The 25799-nt window shown below is 34.4% G+C and overlaps 1 protein-coding gene across 2 annotated transcripts in view; it reads left to right on the forward strand.

The window, feature by feature from the left end:
* Npepps (aminopeptidase puromycin sensitive) overlaps positions 1-25799 on the forward strand; it is an 87776-nt gene that overhangs the window by 41202 nt on the left and 20775 nt on the right. For both annotated transcript variants that reach the window (XM_047545515.1, XM_047545517.1), the window contains 10 exons: positions 6852-6973; positions 11032-11139; positions 12371-12571; positions 13147-13243; positions 13356-13389; positions 14176-14290; positions 16693-16857; positions 17755-17859; positions 18250-18310; positions 21292-21401. In XM_047545515.1, coding sequence (XP_047401471.1) covers positions 6852-6973; positions 11032-11139; positions 12371-12571; positions 13147-13243; positions 13356-13389; positions 14176-14290; positions 16693-16857; positions 17755-17859; positions 18250-18310; positions 21292-21401 — 1118 coding nt within the window. The remainder of the gene's footprint in view (positions 1-6851; positions 6974-11031; positions 11140-12370; positions 12572-13146; positions 13244-13355; positions 13390-14175; positions 14291-16692; positions 16858-17754; positions 17860-18249; positions 18311-21291; positions 21402-25799) is intronic.

The following is a 25799-nucleotide window of genomic DNA, read 5'->3' on the forward strand; positions in this document are numbered from 1 at the left end:
TCTCTAACAATTCAACACTCAGTACTGCAAAGTTAAAAGAAAGAAAAAGTTCAGAAATCAGAATAGTACTAGACTTTCATCAGGAACATAGACTAGTGAATCCATTGCTTCAAAATAGTAAATGAATCTGAACTTAAATTTAGAATTCAATGCTCAAACTATGAATTTGTGTGATAGTGAAACAAAGATATTTTCAGAATTGCAAAATGATAGAATATTTCATTCTTTTTAAAAGACATGAGGGAGATGGTTTAGCTAAGACTTCACTTTCTACATTAAGGAGAAAATAAAGTTTAAGATTGAAAGATGAAAAAAAAGTTTTGTCTTCTAAGCAAGCATTTAGAAATCACAGAGTTGAAATTGTTCACTTTTGGAGACAGAATCTGGGGAGTCAAGGTAGTATTGGGTAGGGCCTGCAACTTATATAGATAAGCCTCATAGTATTATATGAGTTTTAAACTATGAATGGTTACCTTGATAAAAGTAAAATAAAAAATTTTAAAGTTCAAAATTTTATCATTAGAGACTACATTATGTGAAAGAAATCAGTAGCAAATATGAAACAAAAATTCTTTTTTATGTAATTAGAAAAATTTCTGAATAATTAATGAGTCAAAGAACCTTTTCGTGAAAATCAGGAAAAGCTGAGCTGTGGTGGCATGTATATACCTGTAAACTGAGCTACTCAGGATGCTGGGGAGGAAGGATCATTTGAGCCCTGGAGTTCAGGACCAGCCTGAGCAACATAGGGTGTTCCTGTTTAAATAAAAGAAAAGAGGACTGGGGATATAGCTCAGTTGGTAGAGTGCTTGCCTTGCATGCACAAGGCCCTGAGTTCGATCCCCAGTACCAAAATAAAATATAAAAAAGAAAGAAAGAAAAGAAAGAAAATTAAAAAATGCTTACAACTGAATAAAGAAATTGCCACATATCAGAATATGAGGGATACAGGTAAGACATTACACAGAAAACAATATTTAGTAAGAAGCAAGACTGAAAATTAATTAACTAAATATCAAAATTATACAAAAAGAGCAGGTAATTCAAGAAAGTAGGGGAGGAAAATAAAGATTAAAAAGCAGAAATTAATGAAATACAAAGAAGGGAGGAGCAAAAATGTTGAAACACTAATTTTAAAAATAGTCTGAGCTGCCCGGGGTGGCGCTCTCCTGTAATTCCAGCGACTCCAGGCAGAGCAGGAGGATTGCAAGTTCAAAGCTAGACTCAGCAATTTAGTGAGACCTAAGCAATTTAGCAAGACCCTGTCTCAAAATAAAAAATAAAAAACTCCGGGGATGTGGCTCAGTAGTTAAGTGCCCCAGGACGAGAAAACAAACAAAAAGGTCTGAGCCAAGTACCATCGTGCTTATCTGTAATCCCAGTGACTCAGGAGGCTCTGTTTCCTGCAAGGCCAGCCTCAGCAATTTAGCAAGACCCTATCTCAAAATTAAAAAATAAGAAGGACTAGGGATGTAGCTCAGTGCTAAAGGGTCTGAGAAAATATATAAATCTAGTAAGCATAGGGAACAAAAATTGTCACATGAGCTGGTGCAGTGGCACAGCCTGTAATCTCACTCAGGAGGGTGAGACAGGAGGATCTCAAGTTCTCAACAATCTGGTGAGATAGTGTCTTGAAGTAAGAAATTAAAAAGATGGAGGATGTAGCATAGTGGTAGAGTGCCTCTTGGATGAATGGATGGATGGATGGAAGGATGGATGGATGGATGGATTGATGAATAGACAGACAGCAGACCAACCATACTTAGCAAAAGAAATTAGAATTTATTGGCTGAATTCATTGGACAAAACTGGGCACTCTTAACATGATAGATTTGTATTATACATGCATATATATTAAGTGTTTAATCTATGCCAGATAATATTTTAAGTACATCAAAAATATTAACTTGGGAATGAGGATGTTGCTTAGTGTAGTATGCTTACCTAGCATGCATGAGGCTCTGAGTTCAATCCCCTGCACTGCCAACAAAGAAACAAAGGAATGAAAAATTAGCCAGGCAATGTGGTACATGCTGATAATCCCAGGATCTCTTGCTCCCAGAAATTTTGAGGCCAGTCTGAACAACATAGTGAAACCCTTTTGAGAAAGTGTCTTATTATCCCTACAGGTGAAGAAATTAAAGTACAAAAATGTTCACTTAACTTAAATAACTTGCCTAGAGTCATACAACTTGTAAGTGACAGAGGTGGGATTTAAACCCACGCAGTTGAACTCAGAAGTCTGCACTTCTAATCACCATATTATGCCTTTTATTTTATTTATTTATTTATTTTTGGTACTAGGGATTAAACCCAGGGGCACTTAACCACTGAGCCATATCCCCAACCCTTTTTATTTTGGGACAGGGCCTCACTAAGTTGCTGAGACTGGCTTTGAACATTCTCAATCCTCCTTTCTCTGCCTCCAGTTACTGGAATTATAAGTGTGTGCCATTGTGCTCGTTTTTTTTTTTTTTTTTTTTAATTAAATATTTTAAAAACATAATACATGTGCATATTTGAAATTCAAATGCTGTATAGTGAAATTTTGTTTGCCATTCTGTCTTCTTCTCAGCTCAACTCAGAAACAACTAGTTTTTTCTATATACTTACAAGACTATATTATGTTTTTGTGACATTTATATACATAATTTTTAAGAACATAGAATTTTTGTGTTTAAGAACACAGGAGTACATAGGTAATAATCTGCACCTTTCTTTTCCCTGTGTGTGTGTGTGTGTGTGTGTGTGTGTAGTCGTGTGTATATGAGGTCATTTTGTTTTTTAATCAGCATTATTAAGACCTGCATCTTTCTTGATAAGGACACAGCTAACATGCTACATGATAAAGCCAGTTCAAATAATAGGAAAAACAAGTTGAGGAAAGTTATGACCATTAATGTACTATAATTTAGCTTTTTATTTATTTATTTATTTTCTGGGGGAATGAACAAAGGGTACTTTACCACGGAGCTACATCCCCAATCCTTTTTATTTATTTTTATTTTGCTAAATTGCTGAATCTAGCCTTGAACTTATAATCCTTTTGCTTCAGCCTCCTGAGTTACTGGGATTACAGGCATGCACTACTGTTCCTAACAACATAGTTCTTCAGATTTTTAGTAATACAGCAATTTTTAGCTAATATAATAAAGAAGTAAATAACCAGTACAAATATTAGAATAGGAAATCCTGCAGGTATAACTATATTGAATTATTGAATATCTGTATCAGTAACTACTGGAAAATCATTGGCATTTACATTTTATAAAATTCTTTGGGTCAAAGTTATGCAGTTATTGTTTGCTTTAATATTCTCTCTCTCTCTCTCTCTCTCTTTTTCTCTCTCTCTGTTTATTGTGGTATTTGGGATTGCACTCTGGGGTACTTCACTGAGCTACATCCCTAGTCCTTTTATTTTTTATTTTGAGACAGGGTCTTACTAAGATGCCCAGGCTGGCCTCGAACTTGTAAACTCCTGCCTCAGGCTCCCAACTCACTGTGATCACAGGCATGCACCACTGCGCCCAGTCACTGTTTGCTTTAAGAATGAAATTCTTGGAGCTGGGGTTGTGACTCAGTGGGACTGGAGTTGCAGCTCAGTGGTAGAGCACTTGCCTAGCATGTGTGAGGCCCTGGATTGATTCTTAGCACCACGTATAAATAAACAATAAAGGTCCATCAACAACTAAAAAAATATATGAAAAAGAATGAAATTCTTACCCTATAAATATTTATAATTATTATGTGTCAATTAAATAGAAAAACTAAATTAAAAAATGAAGTTCTTAATTTTTAGATTTTAACACATTGTAGAAGTGGTCTGTCTGATAACAGAGTAAACATTGAATATATGATGACATTAGTAACTTTTATGCTTAACCTCATCAAACTTAACAGTCATGCTATTTATAATATAGCCAAATAAAATATCTTCTTCTCTGATATTGACCCTATTCTAGAATGGTGATTAAGCTACCTTAACCATTGTAAGATCTAACAACCTCAGAAACAGTGGTTAAGGGAGTGGTATTTATGTGGAGAAGTACTTGTAGGTCTTAGCATTTTAAGAGTGTAGGTCTTAGCATTTAACATTTTGGTGGATATTTCAGTTTTTTAGTTGTTTAATTTATAAGTGTGCTTATCATGTTTTAAAAGGTTTACTACATAGATACATTGGATATTGAAATAAGATCTTTAATTTGAAGAGCAAAGTAAATTATTTATGTGAAAATGTTGTAAATATGGTATAAATTTGATAAGTTAAATTTGTCAAAAAGTACTTTTTCTCCAACTTACCATAAATTTCTACTTTATTAATAGCATATATTTTGTAATTAGTATTGTATAATGTGACACTAGTTACATATATTAATGATTTTTAAAAACTTTAACTTGTGTTTTGTTTGAATTTCAGGTAATAACCCTTTCCAATACTTTGTATTTTGTTTAGTATGCCACTTTTTGGATAGTGGTCACTGTCAATATCTTGTTATGGTTTGATGGCCTTGGAGATTTAAAACCGAGTAAAAGTGTAAGCAGCCTTTCTTATTTAGTTATGAGTTTTAAATCCACTTTTGTTCCAAATAGGAAAAGTTGAAAGTAGATCTACCATGAAATATGAGTTATATTAAAAATAGCTGACTTAGCAAAAACAGACTGGCCAGTTCCATTAATGGAATTGTAACATAAAATTCCTGAAACGAGTTCCATTTAGTGGATTTTTATAAATCATTAGCTCTTCCTTGCCCAACTTTATTGATGTGAATATGCCTCCTTTTTAAAAAATAAAACTTCAGTGAATTCCTAAAGAAAATAGAGAATAAGCATCTCTTTTCCCCTCAAAATTCCATATTACTTATTAATTCTTTGGTATTAATCACTAAGAATTCTTATAAGATCCTCACCATGCTCATATTTACTGTCGCGGTAATCTATAATTCTCAAGAAAAAGTATTCATTCAGGCTGGGGAGCTGTAGCTCAGTGGTAGAGTGCCTGTTTATCATGCTTAAGGCCCTGGATTCATCCTCAACAACATAAAAATGTTCATTGTCCCCTCAGATGTTCACAGATGTCTCATTAAAAAAAAAAAAAAAAAAAAAAAAATAACCATCACAGATGGTCTGTCCAGTTGAACTTCAGTTGAATTTTTATTATTTTCCAACACGATTACTTTAAGTTGTGGCACTTGTCTTTAGTGATGGTTTGCTACAGAGGTCTGAAATTTTCACTTAAGTTACTTTCAGAACTAGTTTGAGGCACATAAGAAAGCTTTGTTTTTGTGTAGAAATAGTTTTTGTCATTCGCTTATTCAGTAATCTTGCACTTCTCATGATTTTGGAGTTTACCAAAAAGCAAATTCAGTTTTAGAAGATGAAGATTTGACTTTAAGGTTATCCAAAATAATATGTCAAGAGGAAAAAAGTCAAGAACATTTTGATCAATGTCAACATTGCTCTACAACATTCCAAAATGACAGTTTGAAACATTAGAATATACAAGTTTGGTATGATTGGCTAATTTCTTTATAATTATACCATATCTTTGCTGTTTTAGATTGCCATGCTCTGGGCTGGGGAGATAGCTCAGTCGGTAGAGTGCTTGCCTTATAAGCACAAGGCCCAGGGTTCGATCCCCAGCACCCGGAAAAAAAAAAAAAAAAAAAAAAAAAAAAAAAAAAAAATAGATTGCCATGCTCTAGACCTTGTTAAAAACACATTTTAAAAAGATCAGTTACAAAGTCAACATTTTTGAGGGTTCTTTCGGTAGCTTGATTTATAGATGGGATTATTGTTTTGCCCTGCATGTACATTTGGCAGATGATCACTAGATAATATTTTTGTTATTAAAAAAATACACTGAAGTTGGTTTTGCTCTTATATAACAATAGAATACATATTTAGTGTTTTATATTTATTCATATTTAATAATTTATTAATGTTCTTTAAATATTATTGTTCAAATTATTAAGGTAACTGAGTTTGTTTATGCCTTTTTGCTGATCATTGGTCTTCTCTGTATTCAAAAGTATGCAATCAGTATTCAATGTGGATTGAATAGATAGCCCTTTTCTTTAATGATGAAGTAATTGACTACATTTTTCTTCTTGTGCATGAAGTTTTCTAAAAAGACCAATTTATACAGTATAATTGGCAGAGAGCATGAATTTTAGGTTAAAACATTTTCTCACTCTTGCTGCATGCTAATTATATGACCTTAAGCAAGTTATACAACTTTTCAGCCTCAGTTTCCTCATCTTAAAAAAAAAAGGATAATACCTACTTCCAGATTTATAATCATAAATATTTGAAAAGCTCTATGACCAGTATCATATGTCAGGCATTTAATAATAATGTGTTTTCTTTCCTGTTTCCATCTTCATCTTCATGTACTGGTAATTTGAGACTTAGGTTAAAAAAGTTAAAGAACTTTGAGCCAGGAAAGGGGCTCACGCCTGTAATCCCAGTGATTTAGGAGGCTGAGGCAGGAGATCACCAAACTCCAGACCAGCCTGACAATTTAGCAAGACCCTGTCTGACGATCAAAAATAATAGGGAGTTGGGGCAGGGGATGTAGTATAGTGGTAAAGGAACCCTGGGTTCAATCCCCAGTACCAGATAAAAAATAAAGAACTTTCTGAGAATTCACCTAAACTTGATTTGAAGTTATTTTAGGATTAGTTTGCCATTTACTTCAGACTATTCTCTCCAGTACAGGAGTATTTGAGAAAGGAAAGAATGATTTGCACATTGTAAATAGCCAACTGAATATACTGAATCTTGAGGACGTATTTTTGATCATTGTACTTAACATCTCCATAAAAGTGGTTTTTATTTATTTTCAATCACAGGTACAGGAACCTTAAAGATAGATTTTGTTGGAGAGCTGAATGACAAAATGAAAGGTTTCTATAGAAGTAAATATACTACCCCTTCTGGAGAGGTGCGCTATGCTGCTGTAACACAGTTTGAGGTATGTATTATTCTTCTGAACATTTTGATTTTTAACCATCTTACAAAGCTTGATTCTATTATTTGGGGTAATTATTTGAGACTCAGTGCATTTGGGCATAATTATATTCATGATTTTGGAATTTTTATATTCAGCCATCATCTCTATCTACAAAATGGAGAGAATTGAGTATGTTGGGTAATGATTGTATACAGGTGTATACACACATGGCATTCAGGGAGTGAAATTTCAATACCTGCATTGTTGTCATCCACCCCCCCCTCCCCCCAGGGATAAAACCCTGGGGCACTCTTACACTGAGCTGCATTCTTTTTTTTTTTTTTTTTTTTTTTTGTGGTGCTGGGGATTGAACCCAGGGCCTTGTGCTTAAGAGGCAAGCGTGCTACCAACTGAGCTATATCCCAAGCCCTAAGCTACATTCTTGGCCCCCCCCCCCCCCCCCCCCCCCGTACCTGTACCCAAGTTTTTATCCCCCCTGAGACAGGGTCTCACTAAATTGCACAAGACTGGCCTCAAACTCATGATCTTCCTGCCTTAGCTTTATGAATAGCTGGGATTATAGGCATGTGCTGCCATGCTTGGCTGAATTGTTTTTCTACTGTGTACCTTTCTTAATTAAAATCACCCCTTTTAGACTGGGGCTGTAGCTCAGTGGTAGAGTGCTTGTCTAGCATGGGTGAGGTACTGGGTTCAATCCTCAGCACCACATAAAAATAAATAAAATAAGTGTATTGTGTCCATGTACATCTAAGAATGTATGTTAAAATTTTTTTTAAATTACCCCTTTCATATTTGATAACTATGGTTTCCTACTGCATTATTATCTATTTTGTGTCATTCTTTTGCTACTATTGCTTCTTCTTTTGTGTGTGTGTGTTTGTGTACGTGTGTGGTGCTAGCATTGAACTGAGGACCTCGCACATACTTGGCAAGTATTTTACCACTAAGCTACAACCCCAGCCCTTTTTTCATTTTGAGATGGGGTCTCATTACATTGCCCAGACGGTCTCAAACTTGTGATACTCCTATCTCAGCTACCTGATTCCTGTCTCAGCTGCCTGCATAGGTGGACTTAGTTATATAAATTGTTTCAAATCTGCTAATGGTACTTTTATGTGTTAAATCTAATTAAATTTATTTCTGTAAACTTCAGTATGAATAATGATAGAATTGATGATATCCACTTTTCGATTTCTTCCTTTATCCTTGGATTATTTGTTTTGCATAAATTGAAATTTTTAGATACAGGTTAGTGCTAATTTATTTTACCTGGTATATCTGCTCTTTCAAGAATTTTAAACCTTCTGTTTTAACATAACATTCGCCACTATTATTTAGGCTTAATTCTGTTTGAGAATTTTTCCAAAGCCTGTTTCTAATCCTTTGAATACTGCATCCTGGAATGTTGACTGGAATATGTCTCCAAATAATTTTTCATCTTTTTGGTAGCAGGGATTAAACCCATGGTTGCTTAATCACAGAGGCACTTCTCTAGCCTTTTTAAAAATTTTTTGAGATAGGGTCTCACTAAGTTGCTTAGGGCTTGCTAAATTTCTGAAGCCGACTTTGAACTGGCAGTTCTCCTGCCTCAGCCTCCTGAGCTGCTGGGATTAACGGCATGCGCCACCACACCTGGCCTCCAAATTATTGTTTAAAGAGATGTATGTGTGATATAATTCCTAAACCTTTACATATCTGAAAATGTTTTATTTGCCTTTGCACATGATTACTTTTACTGGGTATATAGATTTGTTGATGAAAAACAAAAAATGATCAGCTCTTGCTATCTGGAAGCTGTCCTGGCACTGCAGCTGGTCCATGTTTTTCTCCTGTTGGACATAAACAATATCAAAAATACCAACCTCAGACAGCGGAAATCTGAGATGATAAAGTGAGACAAAACAAGAACACTTCATAATTTCATCTAGGCATAGACAAAAGCAAGGTCATTGTGCTACTCATAAAATACCAAATATCTCCATTTGTCTGTAACATGAGTGACTACTACTTTTTTATCCATTAGTTTTGTACTTGCCCTAGTCCGCCCTCTTTATAGGTTTTTTTAAATTCCCACTCATAGAATTACCCTTGCTTGCTCATGTGCACTTTCTCTCTCGGGGTACTGGGGATGGAATCCAGGGGTACTCTACCGCTGAGCTACATTCCCAGGCTTTTTATTTTTTTATCTTGCTCTCTTTTAAGTTGCCCAGGCTGGCCTCAAACTTGCGATCCTCAAGCTTGCCTCAGCCTCCCAAGTTGTTGGGATTATAGGCATGTGCCACTGTGCCTAGCTCCTGCCCCTGCTGTTTGACAGCACACAATCTGGAGTGACTCTCTGCTTCCATAGGCCCAAATCACCCGGCCAAATCATATAATGGGGTGCTGAGACACCCTATAGTTCCCTATAGTGTGAATTCTCCTTGTAACAATGAATAGTAAGCCCAGTTTGTATAACTATAAGGATAATACAGTTAGCTTAAACTATTTCCCTTTCGAAGTCTATATTTTCCTGAAGTAGTTCACGCCTCATTTTGTCAAGAGGAATCACAAACTAGACTGTTTTTTCTCCTTTGTAGGTAACTTATATTTTGCTTTGCTTTGTTTTCTTCCTTGTCAAATTATTTCTTGATTCTGAAAATTAAAAAAATAAAAAGTTCACTTTTCATTAATTTTGTTTAGTATTTGGTGAATCCTGTTGATTTTTGTTTTAGATTCAGATCTTCTTTCAGTGTAGCATAATTTTCCCATACATCTTCATTGTAGCATCTGTTGTAATCTCTTCTTCAGGAATATCAGTAATAAATTTAGCTCAAGTGTCTCTCAAATAAACCTTTCATAACTTTCATCACTTTGTCCTTTGGACATTTAAAAAACTTAAATCTTGTTGTCTTTGTCACTTATTTAAAATTCTCTAGTATAAATTCATTTCTCTACTGTTGTTGCTTCTAATTTAAAATTTTCTATGCTGTAATTTCTTTCATTACATCATATTTTCCTATGTATTCATTGATAGAATCTTGATTTACTTAAATTTGAGAATGCAGTCAGCTAACTATGTAACATTTTACTCTTGAAGAAATCCTTTTTTTCAGAAATATGTACTTCTTAGGCATATTTTATTTATTTTCATGTAACAGAATCTTGTCATTAGTTCCATTTTATGATTTTGTTCGGTTTCTAAAGTTTCTTTTGTTATTATTTATACCTTTCAGAGCCACTAGATTTTATTTTGCTTTAAGTTTGTTCTTTTTTCTTGTTTTTTTTTGGATAATTTTTATTTTTTTTGAATGGTACTTGGGATCAAACTCAAGACCTCAAACATTCTAGGCAAGCATTTTAACCTAAGCTACACCCCCAGCCCTTCTTATTTTATTTTGAGACAAGGTCTTGCTGAGTTGCCCAGTTTGGTCTCGAACTTGCAATTCTCCTGCCACAACTTCCCAGGTAGCTGATTCTTTTTTTTTTTTAATGAAAGAATGAGGTCTTTTTAAGTAGGTTATGTGGTGTCAGTTTTACTGGTAGTGTATGGAAATGCCATTAAACTAATGACCTGTTTTGAATTGATGGAGTGTCTATCTCTATTCCCACTGCTGCCATTCCAGATAAAGAACAAAACACATCAAAGACTAAGAATACTTTAATTTTAAAATAAACACGAGAGAGACAGCCTATCATATTTTCCCAGCTCTGAATCCTTACAGCATATTGTTGACTGTTCTGTGCTTTGTGTTGTGTTAGCATTACTGATTAAGCTATTCACATTAAATTTGAAATGTTTTATGAAAAGTAAAAATATAATTACAAGTGATTCTCATATCTTGTTAAGATCTATAGCTGACCTCGTTCCTAGGTATGACAAAGGTAGCAAGCATTATATTTTTTTAGTAGTCAGTATTCTAACTTATTGACTGATATTGAGTGGAAAGTCAGTATTTGTTTGAGTGAATGAATGAATGAATGATAGAGAAATGGTGTTTATGTCTTGAAATTACCTCTTGAGTTAATTTTGTGATACTTTGATATTTAATTTTGTAATACTTTTATATTATTTTCTTAAGGCTACTGATGCCCGGAGGGCTTTTCCTTGCTGGGATGAACCTGCAATCAAAGCAACTTTTGATATCTCACTGGTTGTTCCTAAAGACAGAGTAGCTTTATCAAATATGGTATGTATTTGCTTATAAGTCCATGTAAATTTTTAATAGGTTTTAGGTATATTTAGTTTGCTGATTAGGTTGGATAACATGAAACCACCCAGCACAGTGCTTAGTTTATAATAGAAGCATCAGTATTAGTTTTCTTTATTTCTAAGTAAGCCCTCTTTTTTTCAATTGCCTTATTTTTTTGGACGGTTTTCCCCCTTGTGGAAGAAATTCCTTCTTAAATACATTAATTGGAATATCTACTTATTTTTAATTTAGAGACATAAGTAAGTGAGAAGTTTAAAAGATATTACCTGAATGAAAAAGGTCTTGATTTTCTTATTAAATACCAGAAGTTATAGCTATAAAGTTAAATGTATTTAGGTTTTTGGTTGATTGTATCCTTCAAATATGCTCTCTTCCCTGATGTCATTGATCTCATTCATAAAAAAAAAAAGTAAACATTCATCACTTGAAGTGTATTGTCTAGAACTGCCTTGTTTAAGACACATAGTAAAGTTTATAGTCTGACTCTGGGGCAGAAAACCTACAGTACCTGGAAGTAACTAGTTTTTGTCTACTTATTGGTGGAGAGAATTCCATAGGTAGAGTGTCATCCTCTTCTTAAATATTTCTAGAGAAAAAGCTTATATATTAAACTGAAATATTCATTTACATTTTAGTATGAATAAATTTATCAGGTCTATTCTTGAATAAGTCTTCTTTGGAAATAAGAATAAAAAGAGTTTGAATAGGAAAAAAAAAGGGAGTTTTAAAGGTAAAGTGAAAGTTTCTTTGCAAATTTTCTCAGATCCAGTCTTAGTATAGAGACTGCTTGAGATCTAGAAATCTGTACCTTTGAAATATAATATTCCACTGTTATTTTTATTTTTATTGATAATTGCTTTCTTCTATCCTTATTTCATTTGAAAGGTTTTGAGGTCTTATTTAAAACCCCAGTGTCTGGTATATAATAAGTATTCAAAAAAAAGTTGATTCCTTTTTTTTCTCTCACAAGTCTTTGTAGTTTGAACATTTTAGCTCCTAACTGTGCATATGAGTGCTTTATTATATCACTTTCCTTCTTGAGAGGAAAGATCTTAGTAGTATAAAAGCTTGGATGAACTGGGATAGAAAAGCAAGCCATTCTGGAAAGGGGAAAAAAAAGAAACATTCAAAGCTGCAGTTTTTGGCTGGTATTTATTCTCAGGTATTAATGTAAATCTGTTTTAACTTTTCTTTCTTATTTTTAAAGAATGTAATTGACCGGAAACCATACCCTGATGATGAAAATTTAGTGGAAGTGAAGTTTGCTCGCACACCTGTTATGTCTACATATCTGGTGGCATTTGTTGTGGGTGAATATGACTTTGTAGAAACAAGGTCAAAAGATGGTGTGTGTGTTCGTGTTTACACCCCTGTTGGCAAAGCAGAGCAAGGAAAATTTGCGTTAGAGGTAAATGTACTTGAAGAGGATTGTTCCAACAGTCCATAACTCCAGGTTGGGGAATTTACATTTCTGATCAATTACTTAGTACCATTATTTATAATTAATCTGAAAGTTGTTGTGTTACTTTGGTTTTATTTTTAATAGAATTTTGGAAATACCAACTTTGATGTTGTATTAACATTTTACAAAATGATTCAGAGAATGTAAGTCAGATTTGTGTAGCTCAGTAATAGAGCACTTGCTTAGCACACATAAAGCTGTGGGTTTAAACTCCGGCTCTGAAAAAAAAAAAAAAAAAAAAAAAGAGAGAGAGAGAGAATATAAAAGTCAAATTTATTTATCTAGGGAAAGGGTAAGAAAATATGTAGTTATATTTTTTTTATACCAGATTATAAATGGGTCAGGGTTTGACCAGTGTATACCAAGCTTGGGGCTAAGGCAGTCTTTGGAAGTAGGGCTCCCTGGGATTGGTTTCTAGTAACTTGAGATACTTTGGCTTGCAACAGGTATCCTTTTGTGGATTTCTATATGAATTGTAATAAAATATTTATCAGATGGTTCTTTTGTTTATACTTTTATAGGTTGCTGCTAAAACCTTGCCTTTTTATAAAGACTACTTCAATGTTCCTTATCCTCTACCTAAAATTGATCTCATTGCTATTGCAGACTTTGCAGCTGGTAAAGTAAATTTCATTTTATTGCTGAGTTGTAATAACTTTATTTGAATTTTGTGATTTTGAGGAAGAAGTATTTATATGTATCAATAAATGTTTATATTTATTTTATGAAGGTGCCATGGAGAACTGGGGCCTTGTTACTTATAGGTATGTTAACGATGCATTACCCTGCCCTGTCTTTCTGATCACTGTCTTCATAAGGGCTTCCTCCTAATCACAATTGAGCAACTTCTGCTTTATGATTTGGTATAAATTTTTCTGACTCCCCCCAGTTCCATGCACATTACCAGAATACAGATGGACATCCCCCTCTGGTACTATGTTTGCATGTAAAATTTTAAAAGTGAGCATCTGTCATTAGTAGCATTTTTAGATATATTCTTGGCTGAGTCTTTCATTTCAGTGCCTTTCCTTCCTCCCAGTAGTTTGATAGTTATTTATCCAGTTTGAAGAACCTCCCCTGATTTCATATTTTCTAGCCAAGTTTTTACATTTCTGTCACCACAACACAAACTTGTGGGTTGTGTAAATTTTAAAGCAAAGTCTGTAAACAGTTTTTTGCCTTCTACTTTCAATTGCCTTTTTAGATGAGCTAAGTTTTGGACATCCTGCTCAGTGTTCTTTTTGGGACATTGGAATGCATCTTTCCCTACCACTTCCCTCAGTTAATGGAAGGACTTTCTTCTCTACCACAATTATCCCTAATCCCTTAGACAAAGTGTCTCTAAAATTTCAGACAACAAACGGATAATTAAACTATGTCACATCTATTTGGGGTAGTCTTGAATCTTCCTAGAATTTTTTCTATCTTGTATATGCTCAAAAATGTTTTCTTGGTTATCTCTGAACTAACCATCTCATTGGTCTGAATGTTACCCACTTGTGCATATCTGCATTTACTACAGTATTTTAATTTTTTTTTCTTAAACACAGGGAGACTGCATTGCTTATTGATCCAAAAAACTCCTGTTCTTCATCACGCCAGTGGGTTGCTCTGGTTGTGGGACATGAACTCGCCCATCAATGGTTTGGAAATCTTGTTACTATGGTATTTAATATTTTTAAGTGCTCAAATATTTTTATTTTCATCCTGCTGCACATTATTTTGGCCACATAATATTTCAGGATTGGCTGTAACATTGTACCAAAAAATAATTGAGTGATACAAAAATTTTATTTTAAAAGATCCACTTTGAAAATCATTCATAATTTCTGTGTTGATTCAGAACATACAATCTTTATTCAACACAAAACTATTCCTAACGTGTTCTCTAATTTGCCTGTAAATGGGGAGAGTCAAGATACTAAGTTGAGTGAGAAAGATTCCTCTTTGGTAAAGATGAATGTATTATACAGTGAAATTCCTGGCTTACTGTAGTTTGTTGAGTCATATTTGTAGTTTGTAGTTCACTAGCTGAAAAGTAATCTGATAAACAACAAACTGATCTTTGATTAGATTGAAATGTTTTTAGGGATGATTTTGATATTTCCTAAAATGTTAAATTAAAATATGATGAAATGAAAGTAAAAAAAAAGCTAAAACTACAGAATAACTACAGAATAAAGGTGTATTAAAATCCCAGCTGCACTGTTGAAATCCTCATTTATTATAGTGCTTGCAGTGAATAATCTATACATTAGTCCTGACCTTTCACTCTTACTTTAAATAAATACTATGTATGGAAGCCAAACTACATTAGCACTTAGGAGCACAGGATAAGTGAACTATTGAAGTACCTCTGCAATGAAAGAACTAGAGATTCTAGAGCCAGCCAGATTCCTTGACAGCATTTTAGGCTGCTAAAAAGTTGAACCTGGCTTGAATATTATTTAAATTCATACATATGTCCTAGAAACAAGGAACAAAGTATATTTAGCAACTATGACTGGTCTGAGTTTCTTAAGAAAGTTCTTGAAAATAAACTCTTTCCTTTATCTTTGAATGTTTAAAACCTTACTTATAAATGAAAAAAAAATTTAAATAAAATTTCATGTGGAATTATGTGTGTTAGTGCCTGTGTTCAAATATATGCAAAAAAAAAAAAGAATCATCTTTTCTCCTAATGGCACAAGTTTGCTACTTCCTTTCGAAATTTTTCCTTAGCAATTAGAAAACTATGATTTTATTTTGAAACTGCCATAAATTTTTAGTGCAGAAAATGTGTGTATATTGTTTACCGGCAACTTTTTACTGGATTTATATAACTATTCTAATTATTATAGATGTCAGTTATTTCATAATCTGAAATTCCATGTGGGTTGAATAGCTTTGAACCAGTTTATTTTAGTAGAGTCTTCTAGTTAAGTAGCGCAGAGCACTTTAACAAGTAGCCAACTATCACGTAATATTAAAAATATTTGATCTTTTCAGTATTTCAAAATATTCTTGTTTTTGCACTAGTCTTTTGGCCTCTGCTTTAGATTAATATATTGTTTTCCTTTACTAAGAAATGTAATCAACTTTTTTTAAAAAAAGTAGATAGCCATAATACCTTTATTTTATTTACTTTTTTTAAGAAGTGCTGAGGATCACACGTGCTAGGCAAGTGCTGTACCACTGAGCTACAACCTGAGCCCCTATAACCAACTTTAATGAAAATTAGATTGAGATAGCTGTCTAAAAAGTTAACTTTAAAAAAAATTTTTTTATTTTTATGTCACCCATTTTACTCTTCGTTCATTCCTCTCACTATATGTTCTTTCCCCCCTTTTTTTTAGTTGTAGATAGACACAATACCTTTATTTTATTTCTTTATTTTTATGTGGTGATGAGGATTGAACCAGTGCCTTACACATGCTAGGCAGGTGCTCTACTGCTGAGCACCCCAGCCCCTCACTATATATTCTTAAAATAGGCGAACATTTTATATTCCCTAAATGCTTAAATACCATTCATTACAGAACTACTTCCTGCCATGCATTTCTGTTAATTTCACATAAATCTTATTGAAGCAATACTATTTTTCTATTTAGGAAGTTCAACTCAACTTCTCAGTTATTTGGTTTTTTTTTAGTCATTGTCGAAATCGTTGCCAGTTTTCCTGTTTTGTTCTGATAGCTTTCTGGGTTTCTTACAATTTGTTTAAGAAAAATTCTTAACTACATTTTATGCATGATATTTCTCACCTCTGGTCTTACCTGCATTTCTCTTTTCCTTTTTCCGTATGTAGGTTCCTTCCCTCCCACTTTCTTCTTTTCTACCTTTGGTAGTAAGAAGTTACTTAGCAATGTTTTGAAAATGTCTCTCAGACAATGATTCTAATATCACTAGTTGGTCTTTGTTGACATCTCTTTTATGCTTCTTTTTTTTTTTTCACAAATGAGAATTCTGACTTTTCAATTGAACTCTAGTTCATTAAATAGTAAGTTTTGGAGTATTGACATGTTTTTCAAATTAATGGAATTGCAATCATTTTGTTTTTTTCAAATATTTCCGCCTTTTGTTTTTAGGAATGGTGGACTCATCTTTGGTTGAATGAAGGCTTTGCATCCTGGATTGAGTATCTGTGTGTAGACCACTGCTTTCCAGAGTATGATATCTGGACTCAGTTTGTTTCTGCTGATTATACCCGTGCCCAGGAGCTTGACGCCTTAGATAACAGCCATCCTATTGAAGTGAGCTATACTTTACAACCATTGGCTTGTGACTGCTCTCCCTTTCAGTGAAATAAATAATTAGTTATGCAGAAACTTAGAATTCTGAAAGGAAGAAAAAAAGTTGCATGAGTGGTTTCACTTTTTTTTTTTTTTTTAAATTGTAGTACTGGCAATTGAACTTAGGATGCATGCTAAGTAAGCAAGAGTTCTGCCAGTGTGCTATATCCCTATCTGTCACTGTTTTATAGTTCATATTTCCAATCTTGAAGATCTAACAAGAATAAGTTCTAATTAATATTTCATCTTTAGGTAGCTCATATAAAAATTTGGCAGAAGCTGTGCACATTTTTATAGAATGGTACTTGTAGGAACCATATCTTAAATAACACTATGATTCCATTGTTTCTTTCAAGGAAAATGCTGGACAAATTATTTTATTACTGTCATTATGGTTTTTTGCATATTTTAATTCTCTTAACTTAGCCCCTCCTTATTTCAATTAGTATATATAAATTTTACATTTAAAGAACTAGAGTTATGATCCTACTTTGACATACTTAGCTAAGATCTGTGTAATTGTAAACAGTTAAAATTAATGGAAGAAATCAATGTTTTTCATCTTTACCTTCCTTCCCCTCTCACTCCCAAGAATAAACAGAGCAGTAATGACTTGCCTGCCAGAAGAGCAGAGTCAGGACTAGAATCTAGGCTCTGAAATATAACAGGGATCATGTTATACATTCTGCTTCATTAGGATTAGTTACTATGCCCTTTTGAGGGTTAAGATACACACTGCGAATGAGCTAACGGCAGAAAAATATAAGTTAGAAGGGTTTTCCTAGAAAGCTTTTTATGTAATTCAGTATTACAGGCTGTCTGCTTCCTGTCATAACCCTGAATCACACTGTCTGCCAGGTCAGTGTGGGCCATCCATCTGAGGTTGATGAGATATTTGATGCTATATCATATAGCAAAGGTGCATCTGTCATCCGAATGCTACATGACTACATTGGGGATAAGGTAAAAGAGCAATTTTTAAAAATCTTCCATTCTTTTATGGTGAAATCCTCAATTTTGCATGGATAAAACATTTGTTTTTTTAAAAATTAAGTTCCTAGGTAACTTTTGGCTTATCTTCATTTCTTTTTTTATTTATTGTTGTGGTCTCTTAGAATGATGTGCAAATATGTTTTGGGATGGGAATGGGAAGCTGATTTAAAAATTTAAAGCAAGCAATAGTAGAAGGCTAAGAGTATACATTCTTTAAATTTAGTAGGTATTAGAGGGATAGATGTTTTTCCATATATCTGATACTTGAGTATTTGAGTAAATTTTGCTTTTACTACTAATATGCACATATACTATAAATTTCAAAATCTGATCCTGAATTTAAAAATTGTGTTTCCTCAGGACTTTAAGAAAGGAATGAATATGTATTTAACCAAGTTCCAACAAAAGAATGCTGCCACAGGTAATCTTAAATAGCTTGAGACAGTGTTGAAAGCATTGCCAGTCTATCCAGGGTGGGAAGTTTCTGACAAACTCCTGGGTGAATCTAGTGTTACCAGGTCATGGATCACACTTCGAAAAGCAAAGCCTACCATTTAAAATTTTTATTTTTTAATTGTTATTTATGAAAGACAATTGGCAGTTCAAATATGTGTTCATTATTATTTCTAACATCCTCTTACAGAAGTTTCAGTGCCCTATCTGTCCTCACTGCTGTTTCCTTAATTCATGCTTTTGTGATCTCTGCACTAGGATCTTGCAAATCCCTACTAACCCACTACTTCTTGCTCTGTCCCATTCCATTCAAGTTCATCTCTCTCTCTTTTTTTTTTAATGTATATTTTTAAATTGTAGACGGACACAATACCTTTATTTATTTATTTTTATGTGGTGCTGAGGATGAAACCCAGTGCCTCGTGTGTGATAGGCAAGTGTTCTACCACTGAGCTACAACTCCAGCTCCTTAAGTTCATCTCTTACACTGAGGCTACAGTTATCTTGCTAGAGGGAATATCAAATTTCATCCCCCTACTTATTTTAAATGCTTGAAATGGTATCCTGCCTTGCCCCTGAAGTCTGTATACCTCTTTATAAGCCAGTGTTCAACAGTTTAGCCCTACCTAATGTTTTAGCCTCATCTGCTGTTACCCCCACTCATATGCCCTCCTTTCTTGAGCTTATTGAACATATTGCTGTTGTTTCTATTTTATTGTACTTTTCCTATTTGTACATCAGACCATTTATTCTGTATACTTTGTTTCTTTTTTTTTTTTTTTTTTTTTTTTGGTACCAGGTATTGAACTCAGGGGCACTCAACCACTGAGCCACATCCCAAGCCCTATTTTTTTATATTTGATTTAGAGACTGGGTTTTACTGAGTTGCTTAGCACTTTGTTTTTGCTGAGGCTGCCTTTGAACTCACGCTCCTCCTGCCTCAGCCTCCCAAGCTGCTGGGATTACAGGCATATGTCACCGTGCCCAGTTTATTTTGTTCCTTTATTCCATGTGTGTGTGGTGAACTCTCATCTTTGAGTTACAGACTAAAAATAACATACGTGAACTCTGGTTTTTTTTGGATTTTCCTTTATGTGCTTTTCCTTCCTCTGTGCATGCTATAGTATGTATACCTTATTGCTATTTTTCTTGATCTTCCACCATATGAGTTTAACCATGAGTTTTACTTCAGTTTGATAAGCACTGAATATTTTTTAACTTGTTGATTGAATGGATACAATACTTATTTATGCAGTGAGTTTAAACATGTTTCTATATTTTCATTCTTTCTTTTTTTTTAAGTACTTTTAGTTGTTAATGGACACCATACCTTTATTTTATTTACTTATTATGTGGTGCTGAGTATAGAACCCAGTGCCTCACACATGCTAGGCAAGTGTGCTACCACTGAGCTGCAACCCCAGCCATATATCTTCATTCTTACTTCTTGTTTGAACTCTTCTGTTTTTTGTTTCAGTTTGTAATTTTTCTTATATGCTAGAATGATTAAGTACATCTTAGAATAAAAGACCAGTTTTTATTTTGTTTATTTTATTGGTACATTATAGTTGTACATAATTATGGAATTTGTTGTCATATATTTGTATGTATACATAGTATATCAATATAATTTGGTCAGTATCACTTCCCAGCACCTTCTCCCTCCCTCCCCACCTTTATCTCTTGGACCTTTTCCTCTACTGATCTTTTGATTTTCATGAGACACCCACCCCTGCCTTTCTTTACCTTTTCCCTCTCTAGCTTCTGCATATGAGAGAAAACATACAACCCTTGACCTCTGAGTTTGACTTATTTCACTTAACATAATGATCTCTAGTTCCATCCATTTTCCTGCAAATGACATAATTTCATATTTCTTTATGACTGAATAAATCTCCGTTGTGTATATATACCACATTTTCTTTACCCATTCTTCTGTTGATGAACGCCTAGACTGGTTCTATGGGCTGTTGTGAATTGTGCTGCTACAAATGTGGGTATGCGTGTATCACTATAGTATGATGACTTTAATTCTTTAGTGTAAGAGCTGAGAAGTGGTTTAGTTAAGTCATATATATGGTGGTTGCATGCTTAAGTCTTTTAAAAAACATCCATACTGATTTACAGAGTGGTTATACTAATTTACAATCCCACCAACAGTGTAAAAGTTTTCCTTTTTTCTCTACATCCTCTCTAGTATTTACTGTTATTTGTATTCTTGGTAACTGTCATTCTCACTGTTGTGAGATGAAATCTCAGTGTAGTTTTGATTTTCATTTCCCTAATAGCTAATGATGTTGAACATTTTTTTCATATATTTTTTGGTTATTTCTATTTCTTTGAGGTGTATCTGTTTTAATTCATTTGCCCATTTATTAATTGTATTTTTTTGGTGTAATATTTTTGAGTTCTTTACATATTCTAGCTATTAATCCTCTGTCAGAAGAGTAGCTAGCAAAGGTTTTCTCCCATTCTGTAGGTTCTCTTCTTTACATTCCTAATTATTTCCTTTGCTGTGCAGAAGCTTTTTAATTTGATTCCATCTCATTTATTAACTTTTGGCATTATTTCCTGAGCTTTAGGGATCTTTTATGGAGAAAATTGTTGCCTGTTCTTGTATGCTGGAATGTTGACCCTACATTTTCTTCTAGGAGTTGCATAGTTTCTGTTCTAATTCCTAGGTCTTTGATGCATTTTGAGTTGATTTTTGTGCAGGGTGAGTGATAAGGGTCTAGTTTCATTCTTCTACATATGGATAACCAGTTTTTCCCAGCACCATTTGTTAAAGGTTGGAAGACCATTAATTTGACCTACTGTTTCCTGAACCTGAAAAAACCAAAGAATTGGTCAGCATTAGAGTGTTAAGAGTCAAATAAAATTTCTGATTTGTTTTAGGAAAATAAACATATACACGTTTTAGATTATCATTGTTTGTGATTTGCCTTCTAGAGGATCTTTGGGAAAGTTTAGAAAATGCTAGTGGCAAACCCATAGCAGCTGTGATGAATACCTGGACCAAACAAATGGGATTCCCTCTCATTTATGTGGAAGCAGAACAGGTAAACTTATAAAAAGTTCTTCTATTTGTGTGATACTATATTATGTGACATTTAATTAAGTATTACCAAATTTGCTTTTCTGTACTTTTTAAGTTGTAGTAAACTTTACACCAACCCTTGTGCTCTTTTCTCAGTGACTTTGCCCCCTCCCAACATAATTAAATTATACATACTTGGGGAAAAAATATTGTCTACTTGTACTATTCCAGGGAAACCGTGTAAATTTGTTGGTTTACTTCTAAAATCACTATGTGATGTTTATTCTTTTTTTGTTTTGTTGTGTTGGGAATTAAATCCAGGGCTTTAGGCATGCAAGGCAAGTGCTCTACACTGGGCTAAATAAACCCCAAGCCCCTCATGAGGTTCATTCTAGAAATGCAAGGTTGGTTTAATATTTTAAATATCTTACTACAGGAACTGGGCATAGTGGCACTGACCCGTAATCCCAGTTACTTGGGAGACTGAGACAGGAGGCTTGCAAGATTAAGGACAACCTGGGAGACCCCATCTTAAAAAATAAAAAAAGAAAATCTCACATTATAGAATTCAGTAGAAGAACCACATAACCACTTGATTAAATGTAGAAGAAGCATTTGGTAAAATTCAATATGCATTTATAATATCATTCTATAATAATCATTTTTAATGTTTGATTGATTGAACCTGGAATTCAGAAAGGAATACTTCAGAATGAGTTATTCTTCAGCAGGACTGAGAATTACACATGAACCTTTAATGCCTATCAAAAAGTTTGTCTTAATTCAGTTTCACTTATGAAATTATTCTCTTAAATATCTTTGTTAAGGTTTTGTGAGTTGCATGGGGAATTAGTTGCCATCCATTTTTAGGGAAAAGTATTGATGGTACTTTCTTTTCTTTTCTTTTTTTTTTTTTTTTCAGGTGGGGTACAGGAGATTGAACTTAAGGGTGCTTAACCACTGAGCTATATTCCCAACCCTATTTATTTTTTACTTTGAAACGGGGTCTTGAAAGTTGCAGTGCTTCTGCCTCAGCCTCCTGAGTTGCTGAGATTACAGGTGTGCAACACTATGCCCAGTTTATAGCTTTTTTTGCCCCCGTCCTACACTGTTCATAAAGCCAAGTGTATTTTACAGATTTTTCTCAGTGTGGCAATGTAAGATAAGTTAGTAAATTTGCTTTTCTCTACTTTGAGTATTCTAGGTGACATTTAAACCAGCCCTTACCATCTCAAAATGCCACATTTACATAGAACATTTTAATGTGGATCCTTGCAAATTACCCTCCCAGAGCCATATCTTAACTTTCAACATGAGTGGATTTATAATAAAGTAGGCATACTGAAGACCTCTCAGTTAAGTTGACTGCAAGAATTTGAAAAAGTGGAGCTGGGGTTGTGGCTCAGTGGTGGAGCACTTGCCTAGCATGCCTCACCTCTCTGGGTTCATTATCAGCACCACATATAAATAAATGAATAAAATAAAGATCCATCAACAACCAAAAATATATATAAAAATATTTTTTAAAAAAGAATTTGAAAAGGCAACTTAGGAAATGCAGTTTATCATGTTTGGACTAGAATACCTCTAAGTTTAGTGACCTACCATTGTGATCATTATGTTTCTTTTAGTTCTCTTTGGAGAAAAGTCTATTATTGGAGATGTTTGATTATACTTGATGTTCCATATAGACCGACAGGTAGTTTTCTCTCTGCCTGATTTGTTTAATGATAGCAAGCCAAGCGTGGTGGTACACACTTGTGATCCCAGTAAGTGGAGGCTGAGGCAGAAGGTTTGCAAGTTTGAGGTCAGCCTCCTCAGTTTAGTGAAGCCCTCAGCAATTTATCAAGACCTTGTCTCAAAATAAGTCACGCTCCCAGTTACTCAAAAAAGAAGAAAGATATTAGCATACAAAGATGATTGTTCTTTTCATCTCTAGTTATTTCATTCCTCAAAACTATTAAACTATTTAATGATTATATACAATGTGGACTCAGGCTCTAATTTTTTCTTCAAGCAGAACACTTAAATTTTTTTGATACTCTTCAGTGAACCCAATGCCTTATATATGCTAGATCGTAGGTATTCTACAACTGAACTACTCTCCCTGAGCCCCACTTTTTTTTGTTTATTTGTTTGTTCTTATCTAGGCACCTAGATTCATTTAGATAATCCAGGCTACTCTCTCAATCTCAGTTTTTTGTTTTTTTTTTTTTTTTTTTCCCCCAGTACTGCTGTTTGAACCCAGGGGCACTTTACCACTGAGCTACACTTCAGTACTTATTCTTTTTTATTTTTGGTACTGGGGATTGAACCCAGAGGCATTTACCACTGAGCCATATCCCAAACCCTTTATTTTATGTTGAGACAGGGTCTCACTAAATTGCTTAGGGCCTTGCTAAATTACTGAGTCTGGTCTTGAATTTGTGATCCTCCAGCCTCAGTCTCCTGAGTTGCTGGGATTACAGCTGTGTGCCACTGTGTCTAGCTCCTTTTTATTTTTGAAATAGGATCTTGCTAAATTGCCTAGGCTGACCTTGAACTTACCATCCTCCTGCTCACCTTCTTGAGTAGCTAGTCAGGACCTTTTTTTATTAGGTAAAAAAATATGTTTACAGGTTCCAGGGGTGAAGATGTGGTTATCTTTGCAGAATCATTGTTCAGTCTATCTATCACATGACTTCTGAAAATTCTCATGTTCTGCAGTTACATGTGTACATGCAGATAGACTGACACATACAACACAGTTGAGGCTAAGAAGTGACATACACCCAAAAGCACGCCAGATGCAGTGGCCCATTCCTGTAATCCCAGCTACTTGAGAAGCTGTTAGATGGACAATCTGCCTAGTAAAGATGAAGGGAGCTTGACCGAGGAAGATGTAAAGGACTGGGACTGCTGACTTTATGAAGAGGACAAAATGCAGAGATCAAGGCTGGGGATGTAGTTTAGTCTTGCCTAACATGCCTGAGGCTCTGCATTTGTTCCCCAGGAAGAGGGGGAAAAAAAAAAAAAAGAAAGCAAAGTCAAACTGTCAAAAGCTGGGACTTGGGTGAGCCCCACTTTTTAATTTAATTTTTGATAGAGTCTAAGTTGCCTAGGTTGGCCTCAAATTTGTGATCTTCCTGTCTCAGCCTCCAAGTAGCTGGCGTGAACCACCATGCCCACCTCCAGAGCACACTTTTAAGAGTGTAATAGTTATCAGGTAGAAAACAGTAATACATAACTGTTTTTCAGTGTTACTGAAACTCAACTTACTTTTTCATCTAGTTACTTTTTAAGGTCGTGCTTTCTTTATTTGTCGTTTTTTGTCTATGTACATATGACTAAACTCACCCATTCTACATTACAATAAAAAGGCTATCTATGACAATTCTTTTGAGAGTAGAAGAACTCTGTAATATATAGTAACTTTTTTTTTCCTTTCTGCTTTTACATGTAGGGATTGAACCCAGGAACACTCTACCACTTAGCTACATTCCCAGCCCTTTCTATTTTTTATTTTGAGACAGGCTGGCCTTGAATTTGTGGTCCCCCTGTCTCCATCTCTAGAGTTGCTGGGATTAAAGGCATGCACCACCAAGCCCAGCAGTTGAAGTATTTTTTTTTTTTTTTTTTAAACAAATGAACTTAATATTTTTGGTTCTGACTTTTTAGTTACTTTCACATGCCCACCCCTCAACCTACACACATACACACACTTTTTATTTCATTGCAAAATTCATCCTTTGAAACAAGATGTGTGTTTATTTCATGTTTACCAAACATTTTAAAATTTGTATACTGAATAGTGAGTCCACATGCTCATGTAATGTTGCTGCTTCTTTCTTTATAAAGATTAAAATAACTTGTTTTATTGTACTATATACCTTTGAAAACTAATACTTTGCTTTTGGAAATATCTCATCTGGGTACACATCCCTTCTGAGGGGTCATATTACATGGAAATTTGCCATTTATTTATTTATTTTGTTAATTTTTAATTTTTTTGGTACTAGGAATTGAACCCAGGTATACTAAACCACTGAGCCATATCCCAGCCTTTTTTTATCTTTTACTTAGAGACAGGGTCTCACTATGTTACTTAGGGCCTTGCTGAGTTGGTGAGGCTGGCTTTGACCTTGCAGTCCTCTTGCCTCAGCCTCCGAGCTACCCAACCCTTTTTAATTTTTGTTTTAAAACAGGGTTTCACTAAGTTACCAAGGGAGGCCTCAAACTTGCAGTCTTCCTGCCTCAGCCTCTTGAATTGATGGGATTATAGGCGCACGCCACCACGGCCAGTTGTTTATGTATTTATTTTTGCAGCGCCAGGGATAGAACCCAGGGCCTCATGCATGCTAGGCAAGCACTCTAACACTGAGGTACATCTTGCCCCCAGCCTTTTATTTAGAATAGAGATTTTGTAGTACCATCATCTTCG

Source organism: Sciurus carolinensis, chromosome 3 (genome assembly GCF_902686445.1).
Source record: "Sciurus carolinensis chromosome 3, mSciCar1.2, whole genome shotgun sequence".
Classification (NCBI taxonomy): domain Eukaryota; kingdom Metazoa; phylum Chordata; class Mammalia; order Rodentia; family Sciuridae; genus Sciurus; species Sciurus carolinensis.